The sequence below is a fragment of the Oreochromis aureus genome, linkage group 13 (assembly GCF_013358895.1).
Source record: "Oreochromis aureus strain Israel breed Guangdong linkage group 13, ZZ_aureus, whole genome shotgun sequence".
NCBI classification, from domain to species: domain Eukaryota; kingdom Metazoa; phylum Chordata; class Actinopteri; order Cichliformes; family Cichlidae; genus Oreochromis; species Oreochromis aureus.
Window position 1 is genome coordinate 15,908,188 of NC_052954.1, and position 19,368 is coordinate 15,927,555.

At 40.8% G+C, this 19,368-nt stretch overlaps 2 protein-coding genes across 3 annotated transcripts; one reads left to right on the forward strand and one right to left on the reverse strand.

Moving 5' to 3' along the window:
* On the reverse strand, nucleotides 1–6,227 carry fbxo9 (F-box protein 9). Its single transcript, XM_031742928.2, has 13 exons — nucleotides 6,027–6,227; nucleotides 5,163–5,234; nucleotides 3,922–4,053; nucleotides 3,768–3,825; nucleotides 3,493–3,592; nucleotides 2,933–3,063; nucleotides 2,723–2,837; nucleotides 2,454–2,572; nucleotides 1,829–1,919; nucleotides 1,645–1,740; nucleotides 1,465–1,558; nucleotides 531–685; nucleotides 1–444 (listed from the first exon to the last, which is right to left on the reverse strand). The coding sequence occupies exons 1-13, from the start codon at nucleotides 6,027–6,029 to the stop codon at nucleotides 336–338; spliced, it is 1,275 nt and encodes a 424-aa protein (XP_031598788.1). The 5' UTR covers nucleotides 6,030–6,227; the 3' UTR covers nucleotides 1–335.
* A 1,700-nt stretch (nucleotides 6,228–7,927) lies between these two features.
* Nucleotides 7,928–19,217, forward strand: LOC116322744 (serine/threonine-protein kinase ICK). Of its 2 annotated transcripts, none has more exons than XM_031742906.2 (14): nucleotides 7,928–8,139; nucleotides 11,086–11,354; nucleotides 11,515–11,569; nucleotides 15,355–15,476; nucleotides 15,576–15,655; nucleotides 15,764–15,896; nucleotides 15,998–16,169; nucleotides 16,576–16,743; nucleotides 16,829–17,212; nucleotides 17,356–17,570; nucleotides 17,716–17,858; nucleotides 18,031–18,147; nucleotides 18,229–18,336; nucleotides 18,452–19,217. In XM_031742906.2, the coding sequence occupies exons 2-14, from the start codon at nucleotides 11,254–11,256 to the stop codon at nucleotides 18,601–18,603; spliced, it is 1,950 nt and encodes a 649-aa protein (XP_031598766.1). In that variant the 5' UTR covers nucleotides 7,928–8,139; nucleotides 11,086–11,253; the 3' UTR covers nucleotides 18,604–19,217. The 2 variants fall into 2 exon arrangements, with proteins under 2 accessions (XP_031598766.1, XP_039477443.1); XM_039621509.1 differs by having other exon boundaries at nucleotides 11,156–11,354.
* Nucleotides 19,218–19,368: the final 151 nt, after the last annotated feature.

The following is a 19,368-nucleotide window of genomic DNA, read 5'->3' on the forward strand; positions in this document are numbered from 1 at the left end:
GCGGTTTTGTTCATCACTGTTTATTTGAGGAAGAAAGTGCACAACAAAACAAAAACAGTATGAACATTCATTGCTTGGAACAGGTGGGAAATTCTGCTAATTATTTTAGCTCTCAGCATATTACCACAATTTCTGAAATCAGAAAATAAGTATTTTTCTCTAAAGTGTACCTGAAAGACTGGCATGCTTTCATTTAGAAAACGTGAGGGTTCAAACAGCAACACCATAAAGCAGCTGCAGCACAAATTAAAACAGGCTGAGAAGTACGTGTGTTTTTGATGCGACGAGGACTCAATCTCTGCTGCGGTCTTCGTGAGATCATGTGCAGGGTCTGCTTAGAGAGGCTGCTCAGAGAAAGCAGTGTAACTCTTCACACGTGCAAAGAAGAAGGGTGTGTACATCCTGTCCAGTTCAAAAGTAGTAACGACTGTTTCCCCAGTCAACCTAAAAGCATAATCAAGGTCAGGTATAGAACAGAAATTGACGTTTTTCCCTTCTTGTTCACTTCTATTAGCAGTCCTGTGACTTACTTGTAAGTGATGTGGCAGGAATGGTGGATCCACACAAGCTTACTAAAACTCTGCTGCCCCCCAGAGGACAGAGCCAGTCCCACGTGAAAGCTGTGTTCAGCCTCCGGAGCTGGGTTCCGCCTGCAGAACCGATTCCTTTGGAAGTCGGTCGCTTTCTGTCAACAGATGCGGTTTACAAGCTCAGACGTAATCCGACAGGTTAGGTGAAATATTATGGAAAACTGGAATTCACAGCAGATGCTCTCAGAGACACGGCACCTAAGAACGCCGAATATACTGTAAATCTGCCAGAAATTTGATAACTACGAAGCTTGCAATCAACCAGAAGAGACAGCTGAGATTCATGAGTTTTAAAATTTTGTTGGCTAACTGTATCCGTAACATAAATAATCAAAGCGTTTTTTCCCAGGCTCTGGGTGCTTCGAACAGAGGCATAGATTCTGTCAGCACCCGTGGGTCAGTGCTGCAGTGTTTAGCACCCTCACACATTTGTAGAAGTATAACTTGTGTAGGGGGAAATCATTTTAGACCTAGTGAACTATAACAATACATTTAACAGTGTTGTGTTTATGTAATGACTAAGCAAGAATGTTTTTGACAAGCACAACACCGGTGCAGCCAAGTACTGCATGCTAAATAACTTCTTTGTGTTCAAGTATAGGCCAGTAAGAGGCCAACTTCTACCATGAAAAGAAACAGACATGCTAACACTGATGAATGAGGTACTAGGATTAAACAATACGTAATTTTTTTCAAGGGGAAAATTCCCAAAATTGTGTAACTGCAGCTGTATTTGCACTGTTTTAAACATATGACTTTTTTTTTAACCACTTCCATTTATTGAGGTTTAATTTACTCAATGAGCTGGCCTTATTATACATATATGGTTATCTAGTCATCTCCCACCCCTCAAATGCCTCAAACATTTTCTTACCTCATCTTTTTTCTTGCAGACAACAGCAAAAACTTTGGTTTGATTGCCTGTCTCCTGTGAGAGACGGAAGTGACCGAGCAGAACTGAATCCATTCTGAGAAATGAAACGCAATTAAACAATTGTCAATCCGTTATACTCTCAATGGGTCCGGCTGAGTTTAGAGAAAAGATGAGGTGTACCTGGTGTTCCTGGTACGCAAACGGGGAACAACTGACAAAGGCTCCTCAGGGGTGGTCAGCATGATGACGTGGCCATCGGGGAAGAAGCGGAGGTACCTGAGGTAACAATGTCGTCACTGTCAAAAATGTCATCTGTGGTTTTGTTACAACTCACAATAAATAAAGACTACACTCAAATATTTACCTGTAGTATTCAACATGGTGCCAAGCCCTGTAAAATCCATCCAGCGATTCCTCTCCTTGGCGAATGTACGATGTTTTGCTGATATACACACCTGTGGAAAGAAAATGAATCATCCAGTAATTCGTTTACATTGAATATGGCAGCAATAACTTCTAAAAGCATCAGCAAAAAACAACACTAGTGGGTGGTAATTTGAGGCATTTAGCTCTGAACTGTTGCTAGCTGCATGTAACAATCATCTAAAAGTTTGCAGCATAAAGAAGTATTACACCCGTAACATTATTCCTGTGGTCTTTTTATGTACTGAAACTCAGTACACTTCCAGCAGCTGCCTCACACTGCAGGGGGCAACAGTGAGCTGCAAGTTAAGAGCAGGTATGCAAACATGGTTGGCAAACAGGCTAGGCTAATGTGACTTGAAATAAACTGCTATCAAAAAAAAAAAAAAAAAAAAAACATTGCATGGAAATTTTTACCTGATAAGCATGCTTGTGGTATCTGTCTTGATAATAAAATATATTTTCTATGACACTCTAGCTCTTAAATCATGCTGTATCTGTTACAAAACATTACATTTTCCTGCACTAATGTGGGTTTGGAGATCCAAGTTGTCAGTAGTAATTACCATCAAAACGGACTCTGGGCCTTTGCAGGAACATCTCCCTCCAGGATGTGAAGGGTACAAGTTTAGTGCACTTCCGTCCCCAAACTCTTAAACAAGCCAAGCGCCAAATCTCAGGGTCTCTGGAGTGAGAATGAAAGCGAAACAAAAAATTTAGAGCTCACAGCACCATGAGATCCTTGATATGATATGAAATTGGCAATTTTGTCAAAACTTGAGCCTGCTGACAAATAATTTGTCACCCAGCCGATTTCTTTGAAAGCGAGGCTGACCTTGCACAAATGTAAAACCCACGGCAAACCAAAGACAGCTGCTCCAGAGCGCGCATGTCCAGATCGCTTGATACAACCCACCGAAATATGTACATCAGGATTTCCCGTGGCAAAGCTGCAATTAAAAAAAAGATAAGAAAAGAATGATAATGGCTATGTGTTAATTATGACTCAAGAGGTTTACAATTAAATTACATTAGAGGCTTTTACCTGAAATGTGCACCTGAGTCATTTCAACCTCAGGAGTGCAGATCTTTGGAAATGAGCCTTCCACAGATAGCTGCTGCTCGAAGTAGGCAAGTAGATCCTCGATCTCCCCATCAGCATCACTATCCTCCATGCTGCAAAAAAGAAAAATAAACACAGTGTGCTCAGTTTAAGAAATTAGACTATGCATTACTCTCATACAAGCCAGCACACTATATTATTCAACTACCAAACAAAAGCAAAGACAGAAAAGTTGCTTTTGTTATTGTTGTAAATGGGGCAGCTTAAGTTTTAATCCAGCTGAGTGATCCTCCTCACACCCTCAGTCTGACTGTTTAGCCCTAATATTATAAGTTCAGCCTTTATACTACTAGTTTTATTACAATAATAATAATATAGCAGCTCTCTGTTTAGCATCTTAATTACTTCACAGGGGGAAATGATCCCCAAAAAGAAAGGAAAAAGATTTACATAAGACTATAATTTTAGAACAACTTAATGTCTGAAAACATGCTGTCACAAAACAGACCTGCGGTAAGATTAAACAAAATAAAGTAGCTTACTAGTTCCCTCCACCTCTGTCTGCATCAGGAGGACGGCTGTAGTTGATTTTAAACTCAATGTCAGGAACAAGCTGCATAGCCATGCGATAAAATTTGATAGCTGCAAGTAAAAACATCATATTAGACTGACAAACAAATCCAACAGCCAGTCGTTTTGGTTTCTCAGAGAAATTACAGAACTAAATGGACGACATTTAAGGATAAAGAGTCGTTAACTTCTAAAGAATTATTTTTATTTGTGGTAAAGTGCGATCTGTATCCTATGTAGCGCATACCTTCATAGACAGCTCCATTCTGCTCCTCCTGAACAGCTCTCAAGAACAGCTCTGTAGCCTGAGGGAAGGTGACTCTCATCAGTCATTTAACAGCTGATAATAATCGACAACACATGCAAGCCTACAGCTAGAAAAAAATAATTCCCCAACTTGCCTTTTCCTCTCTAGCAATTTCTTGCGCCTTCCTCAGACTTTTGGCTTGCAGCAGTCGGTTGCTCGTTCCACTCGCTCCGGAGCTCGGTTTGAGCTCAGACATCCACTGAGCTCTGAACACATTGAGCTCCAGCTGCAATTCGATTACAACATTAATAGTGTGAGTGCCAAAGAAAGGCTTCAGCTTATCCACGCTTAGTTGAACTTTAACACTGCTGTTACAGCCTATTTGGTTTACAAATTTAAGAATGAGATACAATACTGTATGAACTCAGCAATATATAAACTGCCAGAAGGTGAAGACAAATATTAGAAACAAAGATGGATATGCATCAAAGAGTAGAGTTACAGTGTACTACATTCTTATAATATATTTTTATAAATGAATCGTTGCAAACAAATAAAATAAAGTCCTCCTCATCTTTCATTGTACCTGCCTGACATATGAGAATTAACTCGCAGCACTGGGCTCAACAGCTGAGGAACAAGATCCCTCTCTGCTTCGGCTGCCATGTTTTGCATACAGTGCAGGTTTTGCCACTTTAAACAAATAAGTACATGAGGGGATAACATATCTTATCTTTGGCCAAAAGAAATGTTTTTGTTAGTGATTTCAGTGCTAGCTCGAAAGATACACTGATGCACAGTACAGGTTCGCTTTTAGGAATATTCCAGTTTTTCTTGACCTTTATGCATTAATGACACTGCAGTTTTTGTTGTATTTTCAGGAGATAAGTTAGATGTGTTGCTCCAGGCTCTGGGGAGGCCCCAGCCCTGACTGATAGCATAGTGTGTGTTTTTCTATACAGGTATGTTTTTACTACATTAGGAGTGTGTTTGGGATCATTGTTATGCTGAAAAATGAAGCTGTTGACAATCAGAAGCTTTGTAGATGGTTTTGCATGATGGATCAAAATAACAGCACCTCCACCATGTTTTATAGATGGCTGTTGTACCTCTCTCCTGGCCTCAACTGTACATATTGATGACAATTTAAAACAAGAATTTCAAATTGGATTCATCACTCCATCAGACCTGCTGTCACTGATTGTCAGTGCAAATTTTGTGTAATCTGACATATCTCAGTCTTTTCTCCCTGTGTCCCCTACTTAAGAACGTCTTCTTACCAGGCTTACCTTGTACTAAGACCACTGTGTCGCAAGAAAATGTGGCTCCTTGGAAGTAAAATTTAATGAAGCACAGCCCTAGAGTGTTGCACAAACCATGATTTATGCTGCTCACCTGAAGATCTGGATCATCTGAACTTTCATCTTCATCCTCTACTGTACCTTCAATATCTGCATTTTCGTCAGCCTGCGCAAGAAACCAAAAAGTTATAATTAAGAAATTAATTTACGGTTAACTATATATATATAAGAATAAAACAGATTATCAGCCATCCTGTATATAGCAGTCAATAAGGTGATGAAGATAAATTTAGAGACTAAAACAGCAAGCCTCATGTAACCAAACTTAATACACATTAACATTAATATATGCAATATATAGCTCACTTTGCGTTGAAGTTAATTACACTGCTACTACCTAAACAAAATCGATTTAAAATGCATATGAAATACGTAATAAACAACAATATTGTAAGTACACGTTGCTTTATATGCACTGCACACCGTTCGTTGTTGACAGTTTGGTGCTCCTTGTTATTACAGCACACTTCCCTGTTCATGTTGCGGTAAATAAGTTTCATTTTTCATTAACATACAAACTGTCAAAGTGGTCAAACTTGTTGCAAGAAATAGAAACTATAAAGTTCTGCTGTGGGCCTGATTTAGAAACAACTCAGGTAACCACCAAACACAACCATATTTAGCTTAACAGTCTGCGATGCTAACCCTCGGTGTATAATACTGTGAATTAATCTGCATATCGTTGATTTGAGGGTCTTGCATCTAAATGTAGGCGCCAAGTGTTGTAAATCAACTACTTTCGCAAATAGTTTGTAAACTGGTTAGCTTACAGCACAGCTTAGCTGAGCTAGGCTGAGCTGCAGGTAACGTTAAAAGAAGCCAGGTGACGTTAGCTACATTAGCTCGCTAGCTCGCTAACACTTTTCGCTGCATAACTGCCAAAAACACGGTGACCCACCATGACAACCTGGCCAGTAAGTCTCCTTGTTATCTTCACAGGCGGTCAGCACTACCGTTTACAGTTCACGGTCGGAGAAACGGACAACACAACGGACATATTTACGAGCTCGCAGGAACGCAGCCATTTCGCTGAGTAGCCCGGAGCCTCAGTGGCACAGGAAGTCAGGAGGCGCTAAGAGACTCGAGAAGCGCCCTGTGTCACTCCGGCTCTTCAATATCAGCTGAAAAATAAACATCCCTGTGTGGGGCAACGACTAGCAGCTGTCATTTATGAATGACCTGTATGTGTGTGTTATATTAGATTATAATCTCTTATACAACTGTCTTTAGTGACCAAATTGTTGGCATGTTAATTACTGGACATTAAATACTCAGACAGGTGCACCTGTTCCACTGCTGGTTAAAGGAACCAGCCAATCACATGGCAGCAGTACAATGCATTTAAGCATGATCAAGATGACCCACTGAAGCTGAACCTGAGGATCAGAATGAGGAATAAAGGTGATTTAAGTGGCTTTGAATGTGGCATGGTTGTTGATTAAAATTAAATTCCAATTAACTACTCATCACAACCGCAGAAGAGCATCTCTGAATGCACAACATGTGGAACCTTGAAGCAGATGGGCTGCAGCGGCAGAAGACCACACTGAATGCAACTCCCATCAAGGAAATAGAGGCTACAGTTTGCACAGGCTCACCATAATTGGATGATAGAAGATCGGAAAAATGATGTCTAGTCTGATGAGTCTTGAATTCTGCTGCAACATTCAGATGGTTAGCATAAACAACAAGAAAGCATGAATCCATCCTGCCTTGTATCCGTGGTTCAGGGTTGTGATGGTGTAATGGTGTGAGGTATATTTTCTTGGCAAACCTTAAGCAACTTAGTACCAACCAATCATTTAAATGCCACAGGCTACCTCAGCTTTAGCCACAGTGTACTCATCTTCTGATGGCTTCTTCCAGCTGGATAACAGACCATGTCACAAAGTTTAGATCATCTCAAACTGACTCCTTGAACATGTCAGTGAATTCCCTGTACTCAATTGCCCTCCACAGTCAACATATGTCAATCCACTAGAGCACCTTTGGGATGCGGTGGGATGTTCCAACCAAAGTCTCAGAGGAATGTTTCCAGCAACTTGTTGAATCTACACCACAAAGAATTAATGTAGTTCTGAAGGCAAAAGGGAATCCAACCTAGTACTAGCAAGGTGTACCTTATAAAGTGTCCTGTGAGTGTAAATTGCAATGTGATTGTCAGAGCTGTTGCTGTTTTAATTCCTGCCAGTTAAATATAAAATGCAAATCAGTAGGCTCGCCAGTATTCTTTTTTTTTGTTGCTTTTTTGAAGTTTTCTTTTTTTTAATTTACTTATTTATTTTTGCAATTCATTATAATATAGCACCAAATGGCAACAGCAGTCTCCGAAAGGCACTTTATATATGTAAAAAACAACGTGTACTAACAATTTAGGGAGTAGGGAAAACAATGATGACCTCACATTCATATTAAGGGCTCTTTTTTTCTTTAATCAAAGAAGAGTGCGAAACAAGAGCATTAAATGTTGCTCACTTCCGCTTTTGCTCTGCACCTAAACATCTTTTCCACTCTTTGCGTATTTTTATGTTACTGGCTGGTCTTTACACCTCGCCATTCGCCCTTCACGATTATGTCATAAAATGTCAGTAACTTTAAATGACTGCACCGCTTCCTTTTTAGCTTCTCTAGCAATGTGTGGACTAAACGCAGTAAAAGCCCTTCTTTAAATAGTCCGCACTCGTTAAAGGCGATGTAGATCATGAAAGCTGGTGTTTACACTCCAGCATCTTTGACTGCTGTGATTTGTTGAAATTAAACCGCAGGGTCTTTTCACAGCAACGCGAGATCTTGATAATCTCTGTGAGGAAGGAAGGAGGGAAGGAAGGGAGGAAGGAAGGAAGGGAGGAAGGGGCCTAGCTGGAGATTTATTTACGGTGTGTGTTGGGCACACTGGTTGCGGCTATTCGCAGTGTAACGGTAACAGTTAGCAGGCTAATGGAGTAAGCCATTTGTTTACCATCGACTACGAATGACTGGCTATGAGCTGTTGGCGGTTTGACGCGAGGAGGGTAAGTGCTTTGTGCTGCTCGTCGTTTTATTTTGAGTAAGTAAGGAGCCCATTCAGTCCACTGTTTCTCTGATGGCTTGTCAGCAGCTGGGCCACCAGCAGCATCACAACGCGGTCAATGTTTATTTCTACCACGCTAGCTGACAGAGGGCTGGTTAAAATGTAACCACAAACTCACAGGGGGTTGTTGTAGTATTAAATCCAGTCTGAACAACGCGAGTGTGAATAAAAACAGTAAACAGTAGCTGGTTTGCTAGCTCTTGCCAGTAGGTAAACATAATGTGAATCCCTCTTTTGGAATGATTAGTGATAAATTGGCCTATATAATCACACTTTCCTGGTACTGTGCTGTTAAAAAGGAAAAAAATAGTGCCTCCTTCTTAATTTTTATTCTATTTATTATCATTTTAAACGTTTTAGCTCATGAATAAAGCTTAATGTTAGACAAACATAACCCGAGTAAATGCAAATGCAGTTTTTAAATATGATTTCATTTATTTAGGGTAAAACAGCACAGCTATCCAAACCCATATGACTCTGTGTGGAAAAAGTGATTGCCCCCTAACCCTAATAACTGGTTGTGCCACCCTTGTCTGCAAGAACTGCAGTCAAATGTTTGTGATAAGTGGCAATGAGTCTGTCACATCACTGTCTAGGAATTTTGGCCCCTCTTCCATTAGTTCGGCCACATTGGAGAGTTTTCCAGCATGAACAGCCTATTTGAGATGCTTGAAATGCATGATCTTAATCTGATTTCACACCAGACCATGACTGGGCCACTCCAAAACAGACGGACTGTCTCCTTCAGGATTTTCTGATAGATATCAGAAATTCATGGTCCCATCAATTACAGCAAGTCTTCCAGGTCCTGAAGCAGCAAAGCAGCCCCAGACCATCACACTATGACCATTATGTTTGACTGTTGGTATGACGTTATTTTTATGATTTTTTTTTGTGTTAGTTTTACTTCAGTCCAAAAAATATTTTGCCCAAAGTCTCTGGGATCATCAAGATTTTTTACTTTTCACAAATGCGAGACGAACCTTTTGTTCTTTTTTAATCAACAGGGGTTTTCTCCTTGGAAATCTCCCATGGATGCCATTTTATCCACTCTCTTTATTATTAACTGAGGCAAGTGAGGCCTGCAGTTCTTTAGATGTTGTTCTGGGTTCTTTTGTGACCTCCTCAATAAATCGTCAATGCACATTTGGAGTAATTTTCATAGACTGCTCCAAGTTTTCCCCATTTGTGGATCCATTTATCTCACCATGGTTCACTGGAGTCCCAAAACCTTAAAAATGGCTTTGTAACCCTTTCCAGACTTGATAGATGTCAGTGCCTTTTATTTCTCAGCTGTTTCTTTAGATCATGCCATGATAGCTAGTGTGTATATGTGTGTTCAGTGAAACTGAACTCAGCTTTCCCAAAAATGTGGTTAATTACAGTAAAATTCACAATTCAACAATTACTTTTTCACACAGGATCTTTGGCTAACATTAAAATTTGTTTGATGTTCAGAAACATGAATGACAAAGAAATCACAAAGGGTGCAATTACTTTTTCACAGCACTGTAAGAAGGCATAAATAAAACATAATAAAGAAATTAATCATCTTCTTTCAGCTGCGCCCTTTAGGGGTCGCCATGACAGATCATCTGCCTCCTCCTTATCCTATCTCTACCACCCCAGCACTAACCCTCTGCATGTCCTGCTTCACTACATCCATGACCCCTTCTATGGTCTTCCTGTTTTCCTCCTTCCTGGCAGCTACATATTCAGCATCCTTTATTTAATATATCCACTCTCCCTCCTCTGCCCATGTGCAACCCATCTCAGCCTTGCCACTCTAACTTTGTCTCCATCTCAACTTGAGCTGTCCCTCTAATGTTCTCTGATGCTGATACTGAGAATCTGCACAGCATCATCTAGGATAGCAAAACTATGATTTGTTTATTGGAGTGATGGCTGCTGGAGGAAAGCTATTTTTAAACCTTGTTATGCTGCACTTTGGTACTCAAAGCCTTCGTCTAGAAGGAAGAAACTGAAACTCACTACGCAAAGCATGCAAGTCTTTCAGTCACATGTTGATGGAGATGGACTTAAATTTTCTGTGGTATAACACATTGACCTCGAGGGTTATGATTTTTTTTTTTTTTTTTTTTATTCCAAATCCTCTATTCTATTAAATAAGGGATGGAAGGGTGACTATGAATTGCATGCATTCAATAAAAGATATGATATGAGTGAGCTGGTGTGTTTATGTTTCTTCAAGCTTCCGCTGTGTCGTAATTATTTCCATGCAGAGTTGCATTACTTTTTCACCATGATGTTGCATTTATGATGAGAGAGGCGGACCACTGTGTAATGTCTTCTCCAGCACATGCCCAAAATTCTCACCGGGGTTCCTCCCTGAACTACTCTAAATCCTACTATTATCATCTCAGAAAATGGTGTGCTATCAGGAAAGGGAAAAAAAAAAAAATCATGTTTGTTTGGGTGTTTTTTATCCATATATTAAAGTAGTCAGCGGACCTCATTTTTTTGGTCACCTGAAAAACTGAAGCAACTCGACGGTATGCACTATGCATGATGGGTGCATCACTTCACCTGCCTCTCTTCTTACCTCGATGCATCACATCCATCACTCTGGAGCATTCATCAGATCACACGACCTTTTAGCATTGCTCCAGAGTTCAGACTCTACTGCAGTAACTAACCAATGAAGGCTCTTAATTATTTCTGGTGACTTTTTGGTCAGTATATCTGTACCTGGATATATTGTGGAAACATATACACAGAAATTGCATTGCAGATTTAATATTGTCTTCCGTCACTGACTGATAAGTTTTAAAGGCTTAAAGAAATAATGTCCCACTCAGTGGTTAGTTTGTGGATCCTTTGCTGAGTGATCTCTGGCTTGGTCTCTTTATTTATTTGTCTTTCTCAGCTCAAAGGACACAAGTCCATGACACAATGAGTCCTCCACCTCTGCCTGTAGTCTTCTGCTGTTGTCACAGGAAAATCTGGTTGCATTCAGAAGTAGGAGGCGAACACATCTCTGTTTTCCACCCTGTTATTATCTGCCCCCTGACAATGCTATGGAAGGACAAGCATAATGAATAGATACACTACCATCAGACAGCTCGGGGATGGCACCTACGGCTCAGTCATCCTCGGCCGCAGTCTGGAGTCGGGGGAACTAGTTGCCATTAAGAAGTGAGTATCACAAAATTGTGTTTTTCTGTAATCTGTGATAGATGTTTTTCCTTCTCGGGTCTAGCTATTGTATGATTTCATTTGGTCTTGACTTGAAAAGCTAACTGTAAGCCAAGACACAGGCTGTTTTTATTTATTTTTTTCTGTTATGTTATTTCAGAATGAAAAGGAAGTTCTACTCCTGGGAAGAATGCATGAACCTCCGTGAAGTGAAGGTGAGCTTACATTTTTAAAAAGTTTAACATTTTAAAGTGAGTGATGGAAAATAAATCAACCCAAATTTAACATTGAATCTAAGTGATCTGGTGCAGCTGCATCTTTGATTTGGGCAGTAATTGTATGTACTGGTATTTATTGTTCAGCTGTACGTGGCTGTTCCCTGTTAACACAATTCTTCATTCTTGGTGGGGTAAAATGATTTAAGCAACCCACTAAATTTACTTTTAACACCTAATCCTTAAAGGATATCTTGCAGGCTCTTCAGTTGTATCCAGGCTTGAATTGATCAGCATTGTTGTGCTTTAATATAGTACCTTATTTTCTGAATAAAATACACAGAATGATATTTATATGTGACACAAGATGTCATGTTTATGATTTTAAAACATGTAAATGAGCTTGTCCTGTAGATTTTTGTTTTTATTCGACTAGTCCTCCTTGGCAGATGAGGGAAAGAGGTAGCTTTGCACACTGAAGACTCTCAGCTGACACTGATTTATGCTGCATTACACAGAAATAGTCAGCCAAACCAAAGTGGTCAGCTGATCCTGGGTCGATGTGAATTAGGACAAGTCATTTGACCCCTGTCATGCTTGTCCCATCCAAAATAGTCCTGAAGAATTTAACGTACTCAGAGAAAATATATATTGTCCCTTTCACAGCTAGAAACATTTGCCTTTATCCTTAACAAAACTTAAAACTGTCACCTCACTGTATATTTCTGAACTGGACACTTGAAGTTATTTCACTGTCTAAATATTACTTACATGCACTCACTGGCTTCACTAGTTACACCTTCCCAGTACCAGGTTGAAACTTCAGAACTACTTCAATTCTTCGTAGTATAGATTAGCCCACGCCATTACACCAACAGCACCAGCCTGAACCTTTGGTACAAAGCAAGATGGATCCATGCTTTCATGTTGTTTACACCAAATTCAAACCTTACCATCTGAATGTTGCAGCAGAATTCAAGAGTCATCAGACAAGGCAACATTTTTCCAAGCTGCCGTTGTTCAAGGTTGGTGAGCCAATGAGAACTGTTGCCTCAGTCTCCTGCGCTTACCTGACAGGAGGGCACCCGGTGTGGTCTTCTGTTGCTGTAGCGCATTTGTTTGTGCATTCAGAGAGTCTCTTCTGCGTTCCTTGGTTGTAATAAATGGTTATTTGTCCTACTGTAACTTTGATGCTCAGTTTGAACATTAGCAGATCGTCTCAACTGTGTCTACATGTCTGAATGCATTGAATAAATTGCTACCATATCCTACTGAGAATCAAGGGGAGGTATTTGTGTTAATTAGCAGTTGATAAGGTGTACCTAATAAAGTATCAGTTGGGTGTATATCACTCATGAAATTCAACATGATCATATTTTTGAATTCATGATGTCAAGAAAGACATTCTGCACTACAGGCAGGTACATCAATAAACACTGATTGCAACAGGAAACATGACCATAAAGTATGATGTTATTACACGTGACTAGCGCTTCAGGATTTACAGTTAAAAATTAACCATATTTACCACATGCTGGGCTTTAGTGCAGTCTCCCACGATAATGCATCTACTGTCCTTCCCTTTTATGGACACTCTCCTTCTGATTGGCTGCTCCACATGGAAAACCTTTGAATAGCAATTGTGTTTGGGTTGCTGTGTGTCTGAGATAACCATATTTGGAAATACACTCATTCTGACGTCATGTATAGCCAAGAGTAAAAAAAAAAAAAAAAATCTAAAATCAAACACATAAGGATTACTTTAAATCTCATTATTATCAAGTTTTGGTATGAATAACAACATCCCTCATGGCAACAGCACATATATGACACAACTCAGAGAAAACATCAATTGGTCCTTTCATAGCTAGCAAGATTTGTCTTTATCCTTAGCAAAACTTAAAACTGTCACCTCACTGTATATTTCTGAATTGGACACTTGAAGTTACTTCACTGTGTAAATATTACTTACATACACTTACTGGCTTCATTAGTTACACCTTCCTAGTACCAGGTTGAAACCCCAGTACTACTTCAAGTTCTTTGTGGTATAGATTAGCCTACACCATTACACCAACAGCACCAGCCCGAACCTTTGGTCCAAAGCAAGATGGATCCATGCTTTCATGTTGTTTACACCAAATTCATATCTTACCATCTGAATGTTGCAGCAGAATTCAAGAGTCATCAGACAAGGCAACATTTTTCCAAGCTGCTGTTGTTCAAGGTTGTAGCCTCAGTATCCTGCTCTTACCTGACAGGAGTGGCACCCGGTGTGGTCTTCTGCTGCTCTGGCGCATCTGTTTGTGCGTTCACAGATTCTCTTCTGCGTTCCTCGATTGTAACAAGTGGTTATTTGTCTTACTGTGGCCTTGATGCTCAGTTTGAACATTAGCAGATCGTCTCAACAAATGTCCGAATGCACTGAATTAGTTGCTGCCATATCCTACTGAGAATCAAGGGGCAGGGTGGTTGTTTGTGTTAATTAGCAGTTGATAAGGTGTACCTAATAAAGTATCAGTTGGGTGTATATCACTCATGAAATTCCCAGTGACAATAGTTTTGAATTCATGATGTCAAGAAAGACATTCTGCACTACAGGCAGGTACATCAATAAACACTGATTGCAACAGGAAACATGACCACAAAGCATGATGTTATTACACGTGACTAACGCTTCAGGATTTACAGTTAAAAATTAACCATATTTACCACATGCTGGGCTTTAGTGCAGTCTCCCATGATAATTCCTCTACCGTCCTTCCCTTTTATGGACACTCTCCTTCTGATTGGCTGCTCCACATGAAAAACCTTTGAACAGCAGTTGTGTTTGGGTTGCTGTGTGTCTGAGATAACCATATTTGGAAATACACTCATTCTGACGTCATGTACAGCCAAGAGTAAAAAAAAAAAAAAAAAAAAAAATCTAAAATCAAACATATAAGGATTACTTTTAAATCTCATTATTATCAAATTGCAACATCCAGCACATATATGACAGAAAATAAGGAAAAGCATTATCACATGTGGCCAACGTTTCAGTTTGGGTTGATTATTTTTCATTATTTTGTTTAGAAAGCTCACAATAACCTTAATGGTATTGTGTAAATATGCTGTTGCTTTATGGGTAATGTAGTGATGATGTACATGCTAGGCCATTTGTGAAATCAATGAATGCCTTTCTGTTTGTTTTTCACACCGTTTCAGTATTTTACTGTTTAAATTTCCTCACAGTGCAACAGTCACACACCAGCTCTAAGAGCAGAAGGTGATTCTTGTGTGCTGTTGGTTTTGAGCTCTGTTCCCCACCCCGGCCTACACACACCCCTTTTATAGAGCCTAACCTTGATACAGCAAACACGAGTAGAAAACGCTGCTCCTTTGTGTCCTGCTGAGTAGATTTATAATTACAGCATGCTATCATGAAATCTCAGACCCATTATGGCTTTTCTCCCCCTTACTAAAATATAGCATGGTTAAACCTATACCATCCCAGTGCATGGGAAAGTGTATATTTCTCCATTCTGCTTTCTATTTATTCCATATTTGTTTTCCTCCTTTTTTAAATTGTAAGCATAAATCCCACCTTTGCAGCATTTCGCCCTCCAAACTACACCCTACCTATACCTACAAGGGTTCTTTGGTAGTTGTAGGGTGTGCTTCTGAATGTGCTGCAGTGACCTCTGTGTGTTGCCCAGCATGTTTAGATTCATTTATTTCTCCCTCTGCTTTGGCTTTATGGAGTCCACATTGTGTTAACGCTACCTGTTTGTTTATTCTTGCAGTCCTTAAAGAAACTGAACCATGCTAACGTGATCAAGCTTAAGGAGGTAATTCGGGAAAATGATCACCTGTACTTTATATTTGAGTACATGAAGGAGAATTTGTACCAGCTCATGAAAGACAGGTGCGTGCAGTCATTTTGGTATTTCCAGATTTGAAAGTGTATTTGAGTAAGGTTTGTTGTTTCTGTACTCATCCAGCTTTGAATGGTTTCTTTGTGCAGGACCCGGTTATTTCCTGAATCTACTGTAAGAAATATCATGTTTCAGATACTTCAGGGGCTCGCCTTCATTCATAAACATGGTACGTCTTTTTTTTGTTTTGTTTTGTTTTTACTCCAGGGTGTTCATTAAATGTTGCATCCCTGACATTTCAATCTGGCGAGATGCTCATGCACGCGTCTCTGGTTAGGTTTTTTCCACAGGGACATGAAGCCAGAGAATCTTCTGTGCATGGGCCCAGAGCTGGTGAAAATAGCTGACTTTGGGCTTGCCCGAGAGATCAGATCTCGACCGCCTTACACGGATTATGTTTCAACTAGATGGTGAGTTGGTTTTTTGTTTGTTTGTTTGTTTGTTTCGAGCAAACATAGTTCTCATGTACTTGGAGGATGCTTAAGTCCTCTTACTCTTCTTTTTGGACCAGGTACCGAGCTCCAGAGGTGCTCCTCAGATCCACATCCTACAGTTCACCTATAGACCAGTGGGCAGTTGGCTGCATTATGGCAGAGCTGTATACCCTCAGGCCTCTTTTCCCAGGATCCAGTGAAGTAGACACCATATTCAAGATTTGCCAAGTCTTGGGTACACCAAAGAAGGTAGTTATTCACACACAGAGCCAAAAACATTTTGAGTTTGGGAGAAACAAGGTGTTACTTAATAAGAGTTGGTATCCACATCAGAAATCATAGTTTTAAGCCACCTCACTGAAACTCTACAGTGTGAGGAGCCATCTTTAAAAAAGGGTCTTTTAAAAAGACCCTTCGAGTCCTTATTTGCTGTGTGCAGTTTGAGTCGACTTCTGTCAAACTAGTCAGTGCTTATTAGTGTTGAGAACTGCGTGTGGGATCCTTTAGAAACATGCTACGGTGCATATGGTGGAATCATAAGGACAGGCTTGAGTGGGCGCGATCATGTCTACTGTTGGCATCACAGTGAGAATGTGAAGCTTTCTGAGTTTTTCATGTCTCAAAATGTGAACCGTGGACTGACTCCTCCTTCTAGAATGATTGGCCTGAGGGATATCAGCTGGCAAGTGCTATGAATTTCCGTTGGCCTCAGTGTGTTCCCAGTAATCTGAAGACACTGATCCCAAATGCAAGTCCCGAAGCCATCCATCTGATGACCGACCTGCTGCAGTGGGATCCCAAGAAGAGACCAGCTTCTGCCCAGGTAGTGTCTGATTTGATCTCCTGGTATTTCCATGACTCTGTGCAGCTTAGCGAAGAGAACAAATACATTTTTTTTTTGTCCACAGGCTCTCAGGTATTCGTACTTCCATGTTGGCCAAGCTTTGGGGACGCCTCAGCAGATCTTGGAGCAGGGCAGGCCTCAGCCGAGCCGTGTGCCAATGCAGACTCCTTTACAGTCTCAACAGATGCTGCAGCAGCAGCCTCTGCTGCTTAAGCCTGTGCCCCCCTCCCAGCCTCCTCCTCCCAACCAACACTGCTCGCCCTCCAGGCCTCTTCAGCAGGTCCAGCACTCCCCTGCATCAGCAGCCGCCCAGGCTGCAGCGTACCAACGGCACACAGAGCTGGTGCGAGAGCAGCAGCAGCCAAAGCACATCCTGAAGCAGGAGCAGACTGAGGGAACGCCACAGAGTCATCTTCCTTACATCGTTGACAAGACTCTACAGAGCAAGGTGAGGCTCCTAAATGCTTTGAAAAATCTGTGTAATCCACATCTGAGTAGCGCAAATGTAGAGCACAGAATAAATTAATCACTGAAAGGCTAAAGAGACAAGTTGTTGCATTGTCTTAATATTCTTGGCCAATCTTGGTGTAGCAAACGAGGCAGGAGCCAGAAAATGCAAACCTGCTGAGCTATCAGTTGAAACCTAAAGGAGGAGGAGGGCGGCGGCGGTGGGGCCACGGCACAGGGCACCTCAAGGGTGACGACTGGGACGATTACGAAGAAACCGATCTGACGTCTATAAGTATTCTTGGGAAAAGTAACTTCTCTACACAGAAGTCGAGGCAGGGAGAGGGCACGCTGAGCAGGTGAGGCTCTGATCTGTCTGTGACATTTGCACCTTAATCGCACACAAACAAAATACACCCAAATAAGCCTGCTGCACAGAGCTGTAATGTCGTTCAGGGATGTGCATGCTGGTTGTTCAGATCCCTCCACTTTTCTGTCTCACAGATATGGAAATATTCTGGATTTTAGCCGACCCACTGGAAATGAAGATGCACCTTTAAACCTGAACAAGACTGCATCCTATCAAGAGCCATCAAGAACTGCCTCTGCTAAGCAGCATTACTTGAGGCAGTCGAGATATTTACCTGGTAATAAACAGTGTATTTTAATACATAGCTCAGCAGAAGTAGGGGATGGGCTTAATTTAAAAAATAATCTATAGTGTTGGGTCTCAGTTAATAGGTTTACCCAGCTCTGTTATTCTTAAATGTTGTCCATTTAAGAGTCTAATATTTATTATTGCCTTTCTGTCCATTTCAGGCATTAGTACAAAGAAGAACGTGGCCATAAATGCCAGCAAAGACTTCACTGGTAGCCATCTTTGGGGCAGCAGTAGTATTCCATTCGGAGGAACTCTGCCGAGTAGAGGCGCTCACGGTAACTTCACTGTAATCTGTACACTTTTTTTTGTTGTTGTTGTTAAAGAGGTTTAAATGGGCTTTTGCTTTTAACTATCAGGCACAAATACAATCCCAGGTGGATACATGCCATCTTTTTACAAAAAAGACAGCGGCTCTGCCGGTCACAGAGGGCATCAGGATCATTCAGTGGAGACAACAGCATCAAGTGAGCACAGATCTGAGCTTTCTTTAGTACCCAGTTCTTAAAAAAGGAATTTAAAACGGAAAAAAAAACCACTGCCTTCAAAACCCGTTTTCGAGTTTCTTTGTTGCCGTTTCAGATTATGCAACATGGCGGTCTGGCCGGAGCCAGATGAACGCGTCTGCCAACATCCCACCGACCAACAAAAGCACCCCGGGTCTGCTGCCTCGCCCGCCGCTGCAGACTATTCACGGGCGAACAGACTGGTCTGCCAAATACGGACACCGCTAGTGGCCTCGCCCCGGAGCTCCGATCTGTGCCCTAAGAACTGTTTCTCTCCAAAGAGTAGGCGTAGTCGTTTTATAATCAAAATGTGTACATAAATCTTACACAGCAATAAATTCAGTTTTGTCGTGCATACCGTGGATGTTGTGATATGTAAAATATTTAAGTAAACAGGTCAAATGCAACCTGCCAAAATGTGAGCCCAGATTTGCTCATCAGTGTTTTATTTTGCATTTCTGGAGCTGAACGTCTGTCCTGCAGAGGTTGCATCCGCAGTTTTGTATCATATCTGTTATTTACAACATGTACACATTATATGCATACTGTAACTATTCACTGTGACTTTTTTTGGCTGACGAGTTACTTTGCGTCTGTACAGTAGTTATGTTTTTCTTTTTACATGATTATTCTTTTGTTTTAAAGTGATTGCATTTCCAATCAGGTAGCTGCCATTTATGTGTTATCTTTTTTTTACGTCACTGAATTTTAATGCAATTCAAGGGGTTGTTACATTGTATAGATCCGTTTCTGTTCAGTAACACATTTAACCCCCTCTTGGCCAAACTGAGTGTAATTATTGAAATGCAGGTTATCAAGTACAATTAAATTTTTTGACTGGGTACTGGTATTAGCACAGTTTATTCTTTTATGAAGCAATTGTAGTCGATTAAAAGGTTTTATTATTATTTCTTTTAAATGTAACTATTACCTGTCAGCCCAGTTTCCATGTCAGGCCCACAGCTGCTGCAGGATGAGCACAGCTTGGCTGCT

What these genes read in the sequence shown, in the direction of transcription:
- fbxo9 (XM_031742928.2), bottom strand. An exon ending in AAATTGCTAGAGAGGAAAAG is followed by an intron (nt 3,826 to 3,921) that starts GCAAGTTGGGGA and finishes ACCTTCCCTCAG; the next exon opens with GCTACAGAGCTGTTCTTGAG. An exon ending in GCCCAGAGTCCGTTTTGATG is followed by an intron (nt 1,920 to 2,453) that starts GTAATTACTACT and finishes TTCTTTCCACAG; the next exon opens with GTGTGTATATCAGCAAAACA.
- LOC116322744 (XM_031742906.2), top strand. Translation starts at nt 11,254, where the DNA reads ATGAATAGATACACTACCATCAGACAGCTCGGGGATGGCACCTACGGC. An exon ending in GAACTAGTTGCCATTAAGAA is followed by an intron (nt 11,355 to 11,514) that starts GTGAGTATCACA and finishes ATGTTATTTCAG; the next exon opens with AATGAAAAGGAAGTTCTACT. An exon ending in TACCAGCTCATGAAAGACAG is followed by an intron (nt 15,477 to 15,575) that starts GTGCGTGCAGTC and finishes TTCTTTGTGCAG; the next exon opens with GACCCGGTTATTTCCTGAAT.